The 19,539-nt window shown below is 41.7% G+C and overlaps 1 protein-coding gene across 1 annotated transcript in view; it reads left to right on the plus strand.

Moving 5' to 3' along the window:
* LOC147029305 (uncharacterized) overlaps positions 1–19,539 on the plus strand; it is a 415,972-nt gene that overhangs the window by 51,200 nt on the left and 345,233 nt on the right. The window contains exons 5-10 of the mRNA XM_085872263.1: positions 1,511–1,531; positions 1,728–1,787; positions 5,339–5,392; positions 6,103–6,147; positions 17,885–17,911; positions 19,245–19,289. Of these exons, the coding sequence (XP_085728389.1) occupies positions 1,511–1,531; positions 1,728–1,787; positions 5,339–5,392; positions 6,103–6,147; positions 17,885–17,911; positions 19,245–19,289 (252 nt within the window). The remainder of the gene's footprint in view (positions 1–1,510; positions 1,532–1,727; positions 1,788–5,338; positions 5,393–6,102; positions 6,148–17,884; positions 17,912–19,244; positions 19,290–19,539) is intronic.

Consider the following 19,539-nt stretch of genomic DNA (forward strand, 5'->3'; position numbering starts at 1 on the left):
GTTTTGATCCGTTTCATGATTTGGATCCATGTCATGGTTTTGATCCGTGTCATGATTGGGATCCATGTCACGGTTTTGATCGTTGTCATGATTTGGATCCATGTCATGGTTTTGATCCGTGTCATGATTTGGATCCATGTCATGGTTTTGATCCATGTCATGGTTTTGATCAAAATATGCTGTGCCAAAATTGTTTATTTTCAAGGTGGCTGAAGACTTTTGTACAGTTCTGTATATAATGTTCCTTTTGATACACCTGAGGGGAGGGTGGTTAAAATAACGAGGTAATTAATAAATTGAACAGAAGGGAGTAGGAAGTAGAAGAAAATCACGAGTGGGTGAGCAGGAAAATATGGGAAGAAATGAGTTTTGCAGGATATGGAGTTCCTCGAAAGGATTGTACGAAGTATGCAACCAAGCAGGGGTCAAGTTGTGGGGTGGGGTAGTGGAGGGAAAGGCAAGACATTTGTAGAACTTTGGAGTGCATCATATATATGTAAATAGAACCGAACTCCTTCTGGGACCTTTTATTTCGAGGGTACAGCCTCGTGAGCTGACCAAAGCCTGAAGCCTCGGCCTGGAGTCAGGTGTGCTTATAGCTTCTTTATTTATTAGACATCGCATGTATGTAAATGAACACTCAGTTTACTCTGCACGCATTACACATTACGTGCAGCGAATTTCACCTCCCTGCTCCTTGTACTTATTGTTCTTCTATTTTTAAACGCTTCTGTACACCACCATTGAGGCCCAGTTGCAAGTCACCGTTTTCATTTCCAAAAGAAGAGATGGAATTAATGTTCAAGGATTGGCCTTTAAAACCCTTTTTAAATTGTCCTTTTGAAGGGGGGCAGACATCACACCAAGAAATACACAAACACACATTCTGGAGATTCTTATTCAAATGTGTAATTCAAAACACCTCACTGCACTGGAAAATGTGGGGACAGGAATTATGTCTTGTAAATGGTGGAGACTTGTAATACCCTCCCCCCACCTGGAGGCGGTGCTGCACGATACACATTTACATAGAAAATTTACGTCCACTGCCCTCCCCCAAGACCACCGGCAAAGATAAAAACATCCCTTTACATTAATTGGGGTCATGATGATCCTTTGTCGCAAGCCTGGATGGAATCGACCCAGAACTGTAGGAGTAGTCCGACAAACACACACCGGTCCATGAATTGTCCGTGAATCGTGAGGATTCCTAAATGTTGAAGGTCAAGGTCACATGGTGGCCCAAAAAAATGATGGCCATCATTGGATCATGGGCCAATGGTAAGCCTCCCCTGTTAGGAGAGGCCTGCCCTGGGTGATGGCTTTGTGATCGCAGATATCCCATTCCACTTTCCTTGTACATTTTGGTTTTTATCCCCCGCCGCGTGGCGGAAGGGGTATATTGTTTAATATACTGTGCAGTTTGAACTAGGCATTGAATTCTTGTAAATTTATTTATGACGTGTAAATGGTTCAATATTTCTGACTGTTTGTATTTTTTGTTTTCCAGTCACAACTAACTGCAGAAGGTGTAAGTAAACACATTTTGTTCCTTTTGAAATGCATCTCAACTTGATTCATGATCACTGCACAAACTTTGCAGCCTCATTAAATGTATAAGTGAAGTGCCATGAGAACACTCACAATCAATCTGTCATCTTGTGCTTTGAATACCATTCAGCGACCTGATGTTTATTTGGATAACATCGATTTTAAATATTTTCCAGTGTTCTTCACCTCCAAAATGTACCTGTGAGAAAGGAGACCGGGGCCGAGCTGGAATTCCGGTAAGGTTCTGCACTTGGGTTATTTCTTACACACACACACACACACACACACACACACACACACACACACACACACACACACACACACACACACACACACACACACACACACACACACACACACACACACACACACACACACACACACACACGACATTGCCTCAGCTCTTTTGCTGCACTCTTTGGGACAATCGCAAGAATATTGCATGGTGTACAGATGGCCAAGACTCTATTCACAAGGGTGTTCATGAGGGCTCAATATGGCCAATACTCTATTTACAAGGGTGTTGATGATGGCCCCAATAAAGATATCCAGTGACTCAGCAAAGATGACTGCATCATCTGTGAAATCAAGGTCAGAGGTCTTGATATTCCAAAATGATGGGCCAAATGGCCTTTTCCTCTGTACAATTGAATATGATTAAAATGTTATCCTCAACTTGTTTGACACTTGGATTTACATATCTGCTTCATGCATGCCTGTGTTACATTCGATTTTAAATTTCTCGTACCATGTATAGTAATTTCAATTGTACAGAGGAAAAGGCCATTTGGCCCATCATTCAGTATCTGTAGGGTGAGAGGATGGAGTGGGAATGCATAAAGGTAAAGGGAAATGTGGGGAAACTACCTTATCACTAATGGGAGATTTTTAGCCCTGTGCGTGTGTGTCAGAAACATGTGATGTGAGTGGATAACAAGATCATTACAAGGCCACGTATGTTACAACAACCAAATATGAACATGTTCAAATCATCAAAAACTGAAAACCAAATTGTTTGTTTGTATGACTCAAAAATCAGCAATTTGTGTTTTTAGATTGTCAGAAGGTGTATTGAATTGGTCAGGATTCAAGAAATAATTTCATGAATGTAGAACGGTTGTTAACCTTTTCGATTGAAGTCCCTGGTACGAGAAGTTAACAGCTCAAGACATTTCTGTACAATGGTTCTGTTATTTGCTTGCATGCCTGAGAAAACACTCTTACAAAGGTTGTTTGTCTGTGCAGGCTGCTTACTGTTCGCACATTCTGAAAGATAAAATGAAGTGATGGAAGCAATAAATACTCCTTTTAGTGTTACTTGTACCTTATGTTGAAAGTGTTTTGAATGAATGCGACATAAAACGCTTTAATTGTTCCAAGCCCTAAAGTGAGGGAATTGAAGGATTTCACAAACAAAGAAGGATTGGAAGAACACGATGCCACCGTTGTCGGTATTGCAATGTTCCTTCATATTCAGACAACTGAATTGCATTTGGAGAAAATGATACAAAAGTGCAATATTGTTACGAATTCGCGCCCGCCGGCGTGCGATCGGCCGCTTGACTCGAATGGCGGCCGCCTCGCCCACCGGAACGGACAATTCAGTCGTGACCCTCCTGAGACTACCGCCAGAAACCAGTCACGGGTGGGGGTTTAACCCCACCACCACCCAGTCCGCAGTCAACCCGCGCGAAATAGGGTGAATCGCCGAATGTCGATATACCTAAGTACCCGCGCGGGTAATCTGCCGAGGGATGGGACCACGCCACAGGCCGACTCCGGACACGAACCGCTTAAGCGGTTCGTTCCGTATTACAGGGATAACCGAGCGGAGTTATCGTCGGCCTTGACGGTTCCGATTAATTACCGGGTGTTTTAAAACCCACTATTAATCCCTTACGTGATGCAAGATGGAGATTCAACAAAGGAAAGGATGCAGCGAAACGGGGAACAATTGGATAAGCACACTTTTATTCACACTCAGACAAGCACGTATATTACTGTTATACAATCTTGCAGTAATACAAAAGAAACAAAAGCAAGAACGACGCAGAGTTAATACCGAAGACTTACACACGGCAACACTTACACAGTTCTACTTTACAAGACTGGCACCACACACACATTCACACAAAACCCAAAAGAAAAGAAAGGACTTCCCTTGGTGCGGCCGTCGAGTCCTACTCCCACGACCTCAACTCTGAGCTCCGTCTTCTTCGCCGTCCTCCACTGCCGACTCGACCCGACTCGACGACGACACAGCTCGACTTCAACGAGCTCCTCGGGCTCCGCGAGCTCCTCGGGCTCCGCGAGTTCCACAAGCTCCACACCGATGCAGAGACACTCGACCACGGCTACACGGCTCGGCGACGACCCAACAACGACTTCAGACTTCAGACGGAGGCGAGTTCCATAAGTCAGGCGAGTTCCACGCATTTTGTCGATCGCTTGCTCGCAACAAGAGCCTTCAGCCTCCAACGGAGACAAAGGAACAACCAACCAACCAACCTACGACTCCTCATGCCCACCCTTTTGTAGGGGCCAGCTCTGCCCTTCACTCCGCCCCCCGCCCCTTGGTGGGGGGGGATTCAGGCGGAAGCATCAGCCGGGGAAATTAGGCAGGAAAACCCCACCAGCGTTGTTGGTTTTTGTTCTTGCACACGCCCGCACCGTGCTCGTTGAATGGCGAGTGGCGAAGGTGTGGTAGGGTAGTTGTGGAAGGTGGCGTCATGTAGTGAATGGCGTTGTTGTTGAGATGTTGGTGGTGGCGATATTCGTTGTTGTATTTGCACCAAATTAACGACAGCAAAAGAAAAACGGCTAACTGAAGCGTCGCAGCCCGAATGGATCACATGTATTCCCTCGATACAACGGGTTTGGGCTAACTACACATGAACTTACCGATATATCTCACCTGAGAACTCTTTATGGTGTAATGCAAATTTCCACAACCGTAACAATATGTTTTGGTTTAGTGTCAGACCATTGTCAGGAAATAATGGTCACGAACAAGAATCGTGGAACAAAATTTCAAAGATCCTCAATTAAAATTTCAAATAACGGAGTACTACCGTATACCATTTGAATTGGAAAAATAACTCGGTTTGAAAATGTATCAGATGACGCTTAATTGGGACGTCGGCTCAGTCTGTCCGACATGCCCCAAAGCAAGAGTCTCACTAGCTTTCTGACGAAGCCTTAGAGACATGTCACCACCAGTTAATGAAGTAAAATAAAAAAGGCACATGCTTCACTGAACTCACAGAATTATCAATTGCTGTGGTTTCTAAAATGACCCGAGCTCGTTGAACGATCAACACGAGGCACCCGAAAGCCTATTTCACTGTTATTGGTACACATTGCACAAGCACTACATGCAGACATTGCTGTCAGACAAATTTTCAAATTTGTTCACGAGTTTTATTTTTAAAACACGATGTGTAAAATTTCATCTCTTCCTTAAGTGAATCGATTAATTTGTCTGTTCATTAAATTATTCATTGGTTCAAGATATTTCAGACTTGTCTGAGGGAACGTTCTTCCACAATGATCTAATAAAAGGCTCGGGGAGGACCTTGACCATATATTGCAAGCAGGACAAACACATTTGAACCGAAATATGTTTACTTTTACATGTTACAATAAATGGAGACGTTGGTTTTTGATGAGACTGGCAAACAGGTCAACCCACAACAACAAGCCTGTGATCTATTATCTAAATATCTGATGTTTGCCACAAAGTATTTTATTTGTGATGAGGTACACTTCCATGTCTCTTCTCGCCTAGGGCAAACCTGGTTCTCTGGGCGAAGATGGAGCTCCTGGTGTTAAAGGGAAGAAGGTAAGGCAACATGACATCGTTTTTGTAATGAACAAATTAAAACCTGCAAACACAAGTCCGATACAATACTTACCGTTTCAAATCCATTGTAGTAAAAGTGAGCTATTACTATATATCGGTCAACAGGAAGTTCTATTGCTTTTGGTCAATCAGCCAAAAAATCAATTACGACATCTTTGTTTTACCTGCAGTGGATGACGCATCTCAATGTGACATCTCACCTTTTCCGATTCTTGCCTGAATCGTTTCACATACGCTGACAAAATAGTCCATCGGTGTTCGTGCAGATTTCAGACGAGAATCGTATTGTTTGATATGTTGTTACTTATCAAATTATCGTATCAAGGAAACTGTCATTCAGGATATGTCATGATCAAATAAAAACAGAAATTTTAAACTCTGTGTAGAGGAAATTGAGATGAGGATAAAACGACCCAGAAAGTACTCTATTTCGAGTTTTCAAACATATCCTAATGTTCTTTTTATTGTGACATAACCTGAATGGGTGCTCATATCATGGATGACACCGTAACAGAAAAGGAAGGGGTCGTGTCAGATCTGAAAGTTTAACTCTGCCACTGGATTTCCTTTCATTATCGCAAATTGTTGTTCCTCCAAGGCTTTTTTGCATTTGATTGCTCATGCATTTGATTGTTTTTGTGTGTGTGTTGGGTGTTGGAGCCTCCTTCATTATCATGTGTTACTTACAGGGTGATCAAGGAAGAGGTGGGAGTCCAGGATCAAATGGCTTGGAGGTATTGATTACCAATTTAGTCATGATAATTTGTGCTCATTGGAGACATATTCATTCAAAATGATATTAAACGTATTCTGAAATATGAGTGGGCTATTATAAATAGAACCAAAGTGTTTTTGGGTGAATTAAATGTAAATCTTGCAGGCAAAATAGCAATCTCATTGGCAATGTAAGAAATATTAATTTACATTAATCCCTCGTGTCAGGGAAATTTTTCAAGGGGAACCCAAACGGAATTTTTTTTCTCTCTTCTCAAAACCATTGAGAATCATTAATTGCGGTCTCATTTGAAGGGTTTTTTTTACTTACGAAATCTAAAGGTTTCGTAAGTATATTGATGACTTCCGTCCTCTGTTTGTGTGTTTGTTTGTTTGTTACTTACGAAATCTAAAGATTTCGTAAGTATATTGATCACTTCCGTTTCTGTTTGTGTGTTTGTGTGTTTGTTACTTACGAAATCTCAAGATTTCGTAAGTATATTGATCAGTTCCGTTTCTGTTTGTTTGTTTGTGTGTTTGTTTGTGTGTTTGTGACTGACGAAATCTAAAGATTTCGTAAGTATATTGATGACTTCCGTTTCTGTTTGTTTGTTTGCTACTTACGAAATCTAAAGATTTCGTAAGTATATTGATGACTTCCGTTTCTGTTTGTTTGTTACTTCCGAAATCTAAAGATTTCGTAAGTATATTGATGACTTCCATTTGTTTGTTTGTTACATATGAAATCTAAAGATTTTGTAGGTATATTGATGCCTTCCGTTTCTGTTTGTTTGTTTGTTTGTAGGCACGATAACTCGAGAACGGAAGAAACTACCAATGTCAAATTACACCAGGTGATTCAGGAGGGTGATGGCTCGTGCTGATTAGATTTTGGTCAAAATCGGTCAAAGGTCAAGGTCATAGTCAGGTCAAACATAATTCCGTAAATTCATGTGGAGAAATGGAGTATTTTTGTTTCGCTCGACGTTACGAGTCCGTTTTAACTACGATTTTAATTTTGTCTTCGGTTTTTGCGATCGCTTCGGACGCTTAAAACTCGGTTGTCGAAATTCTGGAAAAATCGGATGTTTTGGAGACGTTTTATGATTGAATAAAAAATATTTCACTCCGCGTCACGGGTCGTCACGTGATGCAGTGCGCTCGAGCAGATGCGCCGTTGAGTCACGTTAAGGTTTTCCGTGTGCTTGCTGACGGTGTTTTCGATAAAGATGGTGTTTTAAAGTCCTTTTTTATCCTAATAAAGGTTTTTGTCGCATGCCTGACTCGCTGAGCCATCGGATTATGTAAAGATTGTTGGTGGATGGCCGAATATTACGGTTTTGTGACTTTGATAAAATAATATTAAATAATTGCATGGAGAAATGGAGATTTTTGCTTCGCTCGACGTTACGAGTTCGTTTTAACTTCGATTTTAATTTTGTCTTCGGTTTTTGCGATCGCTTAGGACGCTTAAAATTCGGTTGTCGAAATTCTGGTAAAAATCGGATGTTTTGGAGACGTTTTCAGATTGTATAAAAAATATTTCACTCGATGCGTCACGGGCCGTCGCGTGATGCAGTGCGCTCGAGCAGATGCGTCGTTGAGTCACGTAAAGGCTTTCCGTGTGCTCGCTGACGGTGTTTTCGATAAAGATGGTGTTTAAAAGTCATTTTTTATCCCAATAAAGGTTATCGTTGCATGCCTGACTCGCTGAGCCGTCGGATTATGTAAAGATTGTTGGTGGATGGCCGAATATTACGGTTTTGTGACTTTGACAAAATAATATAAAATAATTGCGTGGAGAAATGGAGATTTTTGCTTCGGTCGACGTTACGATTTTTGGTGGTTTGGTACAGAATCATCGTAGAAACTTCTGGTTTGCGTCGCTACCTTCTCTCGAGACAGCTTTTATTAGACAAGGTCAGAGGTCAAGTTGACGATTTCGTAAGTACCAGTCTATGACTGCTTGTTTGTGTGTTTGTTTGTGTGTGTGTTTGTGTGCTTGTGTGTTTGTTTGTAGGCATGATAACTCGAGAACGGAAGAAGCTACCAATGTCAAATTACACCAAGTGATTCAGGAGGGTGATGGCTAGTGCTGATTAGATTTTGGTCAAAATCGGTCAAAGGTCAAGGTCACAGTGAGGTCAAATATCCAAAAAAAAGTTATAACTCGAGAACGGAAGAAGCTACCAATGTCAAATTAGACCACGTGATTCAGGACGGTGATGGCTCGCGCTGATTAGATTTTGGTCAAAATCGGTCAAAGGTCAAGGTCACAGTGAGGTCAAACATTCGATTTTTGATGGTTTTGTCCAGAATCATCGTAGAAACTTCTGGTTTGCTTCGCCACCTTCTCCAGAGACAGCTTTTATTAGACAAGGTCAGAGGTCAAGTTGACGATTTCGTAAGTACCAGTCTATGACTGCTTGTTTGTTTTGTTGTTAAACCAATCACAAAGTGTCAAAAAAAAGCCCGAAAGTGTCTATTTTCCAATTTCGACAGTGACGTCACATCTTGAATCGCCATTGATCCGAACATTGATTCAGATGCTAATTTCACCGTCATTTGCAACACTGATGGTTCTCAGACTGTTGAAACTGATCAGTGGGGTTTTGAAGAAGGTATTGGAGACAAAATTAGTCATAGAAACGCTTTCTAGGAAATTGTGGAGCCGTATCGTTTCGAGCCTTGTGCGAGCCATTCACACAGATGCCAACCCTCCCGATTTCATCGGGAGGCTTCCGAAAATTCACCCAAACTCCCGCCCTTACGATCACTATCCTTATCCTCCCGAAATTTTGATATTTTTGCACTGTTCACTAATCAGAATGTACTAGTATGAGAATTGAATGAAAAGCATCGTCTGCTACGTATAGCATGTGGTAACTCCATAACGTTCGCTGCTACCAAATTGTACGTAAAAAATTGCAAATTCAAATGAGGAGCAGCGAAACATTGGGTCTGGATCTCGCTTATGCGATCATGCACTGAGATTTAGTGCATGCGGTATGTGTGCAATACAGTGCATGCGGTATGTATGCACAGTGTATATGCATGCGATACGCTCACTGCATGCAGCTGGGCCCCGTACCAGCCCGGCGGTCGCGACCACCGTGCGGTGTTTAACAGCCGCTAGAGTTCTACGAGTCGCGCTGCAGCTGTGGAACATCGACTTCGAAGTTACCGATGCTTCAAGCCCTCGATGTTGATTACGAAATGGCAGAAAAGAAGCTTACGAAGACCAAGAAATGGTCTCAGAAGTACAAGACCGAATACAGTCTCCAATACCCGTGTATTCGAAAGTCTGAAAGAGGAATTCATCATGCGTATTGTACAGTATGCAGCGTTGATATTTCAGTTGAGCACGGAGGTCGCGATGATATTCGGAAGCACGTTGGAAGCAAACGGCACACAGACATTGCAAAGGAGAGATCTTCGAGCACGAGTACCGGTACACTTCTGAATTATTTCACCAAACAAGGGACAAGCGAGGAAGAGGATGTTACCCGAGCGGAACTTCTCTTTAGTGGATTTATTGTGGAACATAACTTGCCCATATCAGTCTCAGATCATGCTGGACCTCTATTTCAAAAGATGTTTTCAGATTCAAAAGTTGCTTCAAAGTATGGATGTGCAAGAACAAAAACTTCAGCAATAATTGGTGAGTTGTCAAATGGTACTGCTTCATCTATTGCCGATATTGCTAGACTAGCTCCATTTAGCCTAGCTACAGACGGTAGCAATGACAGTGGTGAGGCCCAGCTATATCCTGTCCTGATTTCGTACTATGACAACAGTGCTGGGATTGTGAAGCAAGGTTTGCTAAGTTTGCCTGCGTGCAAACAAGATTCCACTGGAGAAAACATTTTCAAACTGCTTGATCATGAGTTCAGTGACAGGAAAATTCCGTGGGGAAATTGTGTTTCCTTTTGTGCTGATAATGCCTCTGTCATGGTGGGCAAGCACAAAGGAGTCGCTGCTTATATCCACAAACAAAATCCAGAGTGCTACATCATGGGATGCCCTTGCCATATGATGCACAATACGGCCAAGAAGGCGGCTCAAGCCTTACCCATTGAATTAGATGACTTTCTCATCGATATTTACTACTACTTGGACAAAAGTAGTAAACGCGTCAAAGGAGTGAAAGCACCGCAAGAACTCTGTGATGCCCCGACACACAAGATTCTGAAGCATGTCGCAACAAGGTGGCTGTCCCTTGGTCAGTGCCTAGACAGGCTGATTGAACAGTGGGAGCCACTTCGCCTCTTCTTCAAAGAAGAAGTACGAAGAAAAATGCAACCAACTGTAGCCAAGACTCTAACAACGAGCAAAAAGGACGGCACTGTATCTACTGCCAGTACTGGCACTGCAGGATCAAGCACTAGTGGAGCAGCATTCACCACTACCACTGCAGTATCTGCTGCGAAGAAGACAGCAGGGACAGCACCAAAACCAATGCTGAGAGCAGGTAGCATCACCGGCCCTTCATCACGTTCATCCACAAAGCAGATCCCTTCAGAGTCGAGAAAGACTGTGATAGTCCCATCTACAGGCAAAGAAGGACCCAAGTTAAGTTCTGCTTTTGCCAAATCACTTGATATAAGCTCAGCAAAACCTTCGAATCAGAGGTCTTCTTCCTTGGCTGCACCTACCTCAAGCTCTCTCCTCAAACGTAAAATTGGATCTGGTACTACGAGTCTGACCTCTTCTGCTGGCAGTAAACGCAAGTGTGATCGCCCTGCGGCTAAGTGTACTACGAGTTCTACAACTAAAAGCGCATCTTCCTCAAACACTGTGCAGGAATCTAGAGAAAAACGTGTCAACAGGATGTTCTTGTCTCCACAAACAAAACTCTATTGTTTCTTCCTTCGATATGCTAACAAGCTTTTTGAGAAGGGGAATCTTCTGCTCCAAAGAGACGAACCCTGTATTCATCTCCTGCACGGAGAATTGAATGGTCTTCTGAAAGATATCTTCGTACGGTTTTTGAAACCATCGGTGTCATCGGTTGCTCTGGTAAATGTACCCTTCTCTGACAGAAATCATCAGAAGAATGATGAGGACCTCATGATTGGGAACGATGCCAAACTGTATATAAGGGAACAAAGGAGTCTCAAGAAATCCACCTTCACTCTGAGTGAGTCAGACATCCAAGGTTTCTTCAGTGCAGTTCGCTCATATTATGTGAAAGCCTGCAATTACATCTTCAAAACCTGGCCGCTAGATGATGAATTAGCCAAGCATGCTCAGGTGCTGGATGTTAAGCTACACCAAGAAGTGGGGTTTGACTGTGTGGAGTTTTTCATCAAGAAATTCCCCTGTCTGTTCAGTGGCGGTGATAGTGACATAGACAGTCTTGAGAGTGAATTCGCTCACTACCAGGCAGACGCCTCCATAGCTACAATTGCTACTGAGACAGTGAGAGTGGATGAGCAGTGGCATCGGATTTCACAGCTCACAGATCCCTGCACTGGTGCCAAGAAGTATCCTAATTTGAGCAAAGTGATGAAGGGAATCTTGGTCATTCCTCATTCGAACGCATCATGTGAGCGGGCACTCAGTCTTGTACGGAAGAATCATACTGAATTTCGTCCCAATTTGAGTGTCAAAACCCTGGAAGCTCTCTTTATTGAAAAACTAGCTCATAGCACCCCTTGCTACCAGAGAGAATACAGCAAAGACACAATCAGAAGGGCTAAAAGAGCCACACAGCTGTCACTCAGCAAAGCTGCCATGGAAAAAGCAAGCAGCAGTAGTACCAGCCAGTAAGGTAAGAAAAATATTGCTTCTTTTGTGCTTTTTGTTAATCTTTGATTGTCCCCTAACTTACTAATATTAACATACATGTAACATTAAAAAGTGCACAATTTTCCCCTTTTTTGTTCAAAAAGTGGGAATTCTTAACATGTTAAATGCTCCAAAATAGGGCTCAGAGGGCACTAGAGAGCGTCTAGAACCCCAGAGCTTCCAGGGCCCTAAGGCGGGCCCTGGACCCCGCCGCAAGGGTCGAGCGCTCCGCGCTCGAGATGTGCGCTTCGCGCACATTATTTGGTGTCGGTTGCAAATCCTCCCTAATTCTGATTTCCAAAAGTTGGCATCTCTGCATTCAGAGGAAGAAAGCGTGACGTGTTCGTGAAGATGAAAACATCACTCATATGGTCATTTCACATCGGTACGGTTTGATTTTCCATTCAATCGAAGGCTTATAAAGGGAGGGATTTTGTATTAATTGATAAATCGGTTTATATATTACTCGAACAGCCATACCCATCATCGCTTGACGGCACGGACAAAATGTGCTCATTTGGACATATTCTAGTTTTGTGTTTTTAATTAATTTTCTGAAATTTGTAGAATTTGTTTTTCACTTGCAAGTTGTGGGTTATGATGTGTAAATAAAGATGGAAAAGTCTGATTTAATGCAATTTCATTCCAGTCTTTCAGGCAACAAAAGGTGAACATTTTGAAAGTGGGTGTACACTTTCTATAGGCACTGTACATACATACATACATACATACATATATACATACATACATACTGTACCTACACATACATGCTTACTTTCTCTCCACTATGAGTCAATGGTGGTTCTTTTGATTTGTATAAATGTGTTAATAATTAATAGCTAATTATTTTCAGGTGCTCTTGTGGTAACTGCAGGGCAATGGCAACAGGTGTTTGATTCACTTCTCAAATCACCCGTGTACATATTGTTGCATGTAAGAGGGGGAGGGATCCAGAGCTAGACTGTGGAAAGCGTAGTATGGTCTGTGTTCGGTTATATTGCCATCTAACAGGGATCTGATCGAGTAAGTCGTTTGTTCCACGTGATGCTGAGGAGCCAGTTGATGTAATTTATAGATAGGGTGGAGATTAATTACTGTATGTACGTAAATCCAAAACCTCTTGCTTGTGGGTGGGGCTCGGTGTGGACTTCCCATCGCAGTGGCACACGTGTCACAGGTGTACAACGAGGCCGATTACGATCTCTCTAGCCTGTTTGTGCAAGCCATGGTTGCGCAGTGGGCTGTTGAACCCAGAAGAAAAGACTTACGTTTATTTTTATAGGTGCAGCCCCCATGGGCGGGACCCGGGAGAAAAACTCTGCCCAGAAGGAAGAAGAGAACTCAGTCGTCTCGTGTGCAGAACATTCGAGACCAGAGAGACCCCCAGGGAACGTCCTGCAAGAAAGTGGAGACCACAGAGCTCAGCGTCGACTACACCAGGAGAGGCTCGTGTGCAAGATAACCAAGAGAGGCTCGTATGCAAGGAGGACGGAGACCTCGCTTGGAGTAGAAGCCTCATGAGGAATTTGCCTATGCTGGGATTACCCTGTGTTTTTCGAGGGCCTGGAGGAAAAAGGACAAAAGTGGACCATGTGGCCACATTGAAGGCCTACCCATTGCTGGCCCTGCTCGTTACTGGTTCTCGTCTCCCTCATGGCCTCGAAAGTGGACACCATTGAGTCCTGCGTTCACCCTTTGTATCGTAAAGAAAATGGAATTCCCACCGACATGATTGTCGTGTTGGATAAGTGCGATTTGTAGTGCCCAGTGGGTTATAATTTGAGCTTTCATTTCTCCTCATTGTATGTAAGTTTGTGTATCCTATTCTCCTTTTTGTCTTTTTGACTCGCTTGGTTTGTTCCGTTATCATTGTGTCTTGTCGACCCTCTTCCTTGTGCTTTTCATTGTAAAAATTAATCCATTGAAAGGTAAGAGCGTGTTTTGCCATCCGCTTTCCGTGTGCGGTTTGCGTCATTTTGGCTCATATGGGTCACCTCGGGGAAAGGTAATTGGAGTAAATATTGAATGCAGTGCATGAAAAGACTGCTTGCACCATCTCTCGGGATGAAAGGTCTCAGCTCTGAGGAATTCCGCATAAACGGATACATGGATGCGAAAATATTCTGGGAGCTGGGTGGAGATGTTACAGCTTCGAGCGACGGCTGTTTCTTCTGCTTAAGAAACATCCTCTCTAAATCGTGGCTCATAACCACAACATCTCGCCATCTCTGTTGTTTCATAACTGCTCTGTAAAATGTTCTGAACATAAAAGTGAACGTTTTTTCAGCCCGATCCACATCAGAGTATTTCGGACAAACCTCGTCTTTGTTTTTCAATCAAATGCTGACTGCTTTTGACATGTACACATTGTACATTCTTGGGAGCCTCTAGTGCATGTTTTTGTTGCCAACAATGGATGAAACAGGTCCAGCAGCTCAGGGTGTATGTAGAATTGGGATTCTCATGTGTGTACTATTTGTGAATGTTTTTACAGCTGTGGAGGAATTCTGGGAAGGGTTTGAAACAGCAAAGGGCTTACCTTGGGTAGCCTTTCATGGTTGCTTTATGCAGCTTCTTCGGTTCGATTGGCGTGGTTGGAGTGGATATTTTACAGATTGTGGGTGGGGAACCCAAACGAACTAGGCTAATCCTTGCCACCTGGGTTTAATTGATTTGGTGAGAGCTAATTGGTTATTCCTGCCAGTCACAGGTGAGAGACGTGAGCAGATCTGTTTTTTTATCTATACATTGACTGATTTTGACTTTTTCATGTGCTACATGCTTGGGAACCTCGTTGGTATGCATTGCTGTTCGCGCTGTCGCTGATGATTCGCCAATAGGCGATGAAACCGGTCCGCTAGCTGAGGGGGTGTGTAGCATTGGGATTCTCGTGTGTACGATGTGTGAACGTCTTTATAGCTGTGGAGAAACTCTGGGAAGGGTTTGAAACGGCATCAGGCTTGTCTTGGGTAGCTCCATCATGGTTGCTTTCTGCAGCTTCTTTGGCATGGGAAAAGTCCATTTATATATGTATGTACGTGTATGTATATATATATATGTATATATATATATATATATATATATATATATATATATATATATATATATATATATATGTATATATATATATATATATATATATGTATATATATATATATATGTAATATATATATATATATATATGTATATATATATATATACGTATATATATATATATATATATATATATATATATATATATATACATATTTATATATATATAATATATATATATATATATATATATATATATATATATATATATATATATATATATATATATATATATATATATATATATATATATATATACATACATACATGCACAAACACTGTGTAAATAAATACATTTGTGTTTTTTTAATTTTAATTTTTACTGACCCTTATCTGAAGGCTATTTAGAATTGTGTTAGATGTGACTTTTGACCATTTATGTCAGTAAATTTGAAACTGTACTGCATGTGCAGCTTTATACTACTTCTAACATCACATTGTATGATGAACCTAATTTACATTATTATTATTACTAGTGCATGCCCATAGGTGCAAACAAAACAAAACGAAAAACTTTCAAACCGCATGCCAGAAACAACGACACAGGCCGTTCCTTCGCTCTCACGTGCCCGTACGTGCGTGGCCGTACATGCAAAAAAAAAAAAAAACTTTCAAACCGCGTGCCAGAAACAACAACCACACAGGCCGTTGCTTCGCTCTCGTAAACGACGACTGGATTGGGGCATTGTGTTTATCTGTAAATGCGCATAAGAAATCGAGAAATTATTAGAATACAGTAAGTCATCACTATGCGGAAGTAGTGCGTGCCCATATTGAATGTTCACATGCAATCCACAAATTATCGCTTGCATTGATTTTGCCTTTTATCGCAAGGAAAAACACAGAGAAGAGGAAAGAGGAGAAAAAAAAAACGTGCAAAAAATAATTTACTTCCTGCTTCGGAGCATACCAGCACTCTGATTTTACCCAAATGTATGCACCGTCTAATATGAAAACGATCATAACTTGGGGCATTGTGTTTATCTATAAATGCGCATAACTAATTGAGAAATTATTAGAATACACGAAAAAAAAACTTGCAAAAAAAAAATTACTTCCTGCTTCGGAGCAAACCAGCACTCTGATGTTACCGAAATTTATGCACCGTCTAATATGAAAACGATCATAACTTGGGGCATTGTGTTTATCTATAAATGTGCATAAATCGAGAAATTATTAGAATACACGAAGTTATCATTATCCGGAAGCCCGTATGTTTTAACCCGTAATGGGGAACGCGGCTGCCCGTAAAAATAAAAATAAAAATAAAAAATTAATAAATAAATATTCAAACCGCGAGCAACAAACAACAACCACACAGGCCGTTTCTTCGCTCTCACGTGCCCGTACGTGGGTGGCGCGGAAGTTCGCATATCACAGTTACGATGACTCGCAATTTAGGTTTTAATGGCCAATTATTCAATTTGCGCCAACGTATTTTGCCTTTTCGCAATGTCCTCGCAAGGAAAAACAAAAAGAGAAGAGAAGAGAGAAAAAAAAATTCCTTCCTGGTTCGGAGCATACCAGCACTCTGATGTTACCGAAATTTATGCACCGTCTCATATGAAAACGATCATAACTTGCGGCATTGTGTTTATTTATAAATGCGCAAAAGAAATCGAGAAATTATTCGAATACACGAAGTCATCACTCTCCGGAAGTCCGTACGTTGTAACCCGTAATGGGGAACGCGGTTGAGCTTCACTTCCCCATCGGCCACACCCACGCAACAACGTGTATTGTTATTGGTTTTGTAAATAAATGGCCATAACTTGGGAAGCACTTGCCCGATTAATATCAAACCTTGAAAAGGCACATCCTCAGGTCCCCAGCAATATATCTGGCAAGTTTCAATTAGATCGGACCAGTGGTTGTCGAGAAACAGCGGACACAGACACACAGACACACAGACACACACAGACACACACAGACACACACAGACACACACAGACACACACAGACACACACAGACACACACAGACACACACAGACACACACAGACACACACACAGACACACACACAGACACACACACAGACACACACACAGACACACACACAGACACACACACAGACACACACACAGACACACACACAGACACACACACAGACACACACACAGACACACACACAGACACACACACAGACACACACACAGACACACACACACAAACACACACACACAGACACACACACACAGACACACACACACAGAGACACACACACAGACACACACAGACACACACAGACACACACAGACACACACAGACACACACAGACACACACACACAGACACACACAGACACACACACACAGACACACACACAGACACACACAGACAGACACACACACATTGCTGGAATTATAGATAGATTATTATTTTTAATTCGAGTTGTGCAAAATCCAATAATATAGGATAGGTCCAAAAGTGGTCAGACAGTGTGAACAACATTTGTGATGTTGTTAAAGATCTGTAATCACCTGACAACCATCAGAGATGAAATACTATATCCTGAAGTCTTCGTTTTGAACATAAACAAGTTCAGTTCATAAATTACCTTTTTCTTAACCTTAGCAATTGATGCGAGAAGCGGTGCTGCCAGCTGTATCTGCATCCTCAGCTTGTCGGTTGTTCCTGTAGTTGTAGAAAACCTGTTGGATCCTGCATTGCTGGCAGGTTTCATATGATCGTGGAGGAAAAATTAACTGCAAGAAAGCAACTGTTTGAAGTGGTAACACATGTGACTTCTAAGCAGGGAACAACTCTTGTTCTGCCTATTTCCTCTTACACCCCACACCCAACCTTCCACCATTCCCAGACATCCACTCAAATGTCTGCGCATTCTAATGCATTTGTTTTCTGTTCTTCATTACAGGGCAGACCAGGTTATAAAGGAAGCAAGGTAGGATTTGACCTCCTTAAAAAACATCTAATTTCATCTCAAAACAACAAATCCTTTTTTGTTAAGACTTCTTCATGCAGATTTTTGTTGATAAGCTTAAACATTTTGAATATCTTTGAATAGTTCATTTGCTCTTCCCTTAACCATACCATCGACATGAAAATAGCCTTGATCATTACAGTATTCTTTTATTGCTGCTGGATAATTAATTAAATTAAACCCTCAGATGATGGAAAAAGGTTTCCTTATGCGAAGTGACCCATATTAAGAACAGTTTTTTGATGCAAGTAAAAGCCTTGTTGATAGATTTTGGAATGCAAGTTTACATTTCTTTCCTAACGATTAAAAGACAGTTAAAAACTAAACATCTACGATCACAATTTTTTTTTATTTTTATTTTTATGCGATTTTTATGTTCTTATTCATCAATAAGTCTGTAGCTTAAGAAAGAGGAAGAAAAACATTTATAGGATTGTTAAGTTAATTGTTTAGATTTTGGTGTAAAAAGTCATGGAAACAGTTGCTGCAATGATTTTTATCCCCCGCCGTGGGATTTTTATCCCCGCGTGGCGGAAGGGGGATATTGTTATCACCCGGGTCGTCCATCCGGCTGTCCGTCCGGCTGGCTGGCTGGCTGGGCGTCAACATTTATAGCTGTGAGTGCGATAACTCATAAACTGTTCGCCATATCAATTTGAAATTTGGGTCACACATGTACCACCTGAAAAGGAAGAACCCCATTGATTTTGGGCGTGGCCGGATACAAGATGGCCGACTGGGGCGGTCGTCCGGTTGGCTGGCTGGGCATCAACATTTATGGTGTCAACATTTATAGCTGTGAGTGCGATAACTCATAAACTGTTTGCCATATCGATTTGAAATTTGGGTCACACATTTCCCACCTGAAAAGGAAGAACCCTATTGATTTTGGGTGTGGCCGGATCCAAGATGGCCGACTGGGGCGGCCATCTTGAAAAAAATGTTTTTTGTCATAAATGGAAAATCGCTTATCTGATTTCAATTATTTTTGGTTACTACGTTCCTCACCCTTGGGGAACTTTTTCGAGATGATGACCAAATGGTGTCTTGTTTCCAATTCACCTCCCTCATTATCTGGAATATGTATGACCTTTTTCATTCAATGGCGGGGGATTCCCCATCTCTGATGGTACATTTACTTGTTGCATATCATGTCGGACAATACCAGTTCCATGAATTAATCCATGATTATAATTTTGGAATACAGAGTAATTGGTCAGCCTGTGTATGTTGCTATGTGAGATTCACTTTTTAAAGCCACGAATGACAAAACCTGGAATGTTTTTATTTTCAGGGTGAGAGGGGCGAATGTGGAACTCCTGGAGAAAAGGGCAATCGGGTAAGAGGGGTTTTGGTTTCATTCTGTCAGATTAATAATGGAGTGAAGGTAAACAGTGAACCTCGATAAATCCACAACAGCAATTCTACACGACATGCATAATGTTGTTATGAGATTGGTCATAGAGAACAGGGAACGAAAAAAAATAAACAAACAGATCTAAACCTGTTTGAGGGAGCAGAAAAAAAGTTTCTTGTGCATTTTCACAACAATGATAAAACACATCTGGAGTTTGCACGTTTAACCAATC

Source organism: Eptatretus burgeri, chromosome 3 (assembly GCF_056783735.1).
Source record: "Eptatretus burgeri isolate ZD-2024b chromosome 3, Ebu_testis_v1, whole genome shotgun sequence".
Taxonomy (NCBI): Eukaryota; Metazoa; Chordata; class Myxini; order Myxiniformes; family Myxinidae; genus Eptatretus; species Eptatretus burgeri.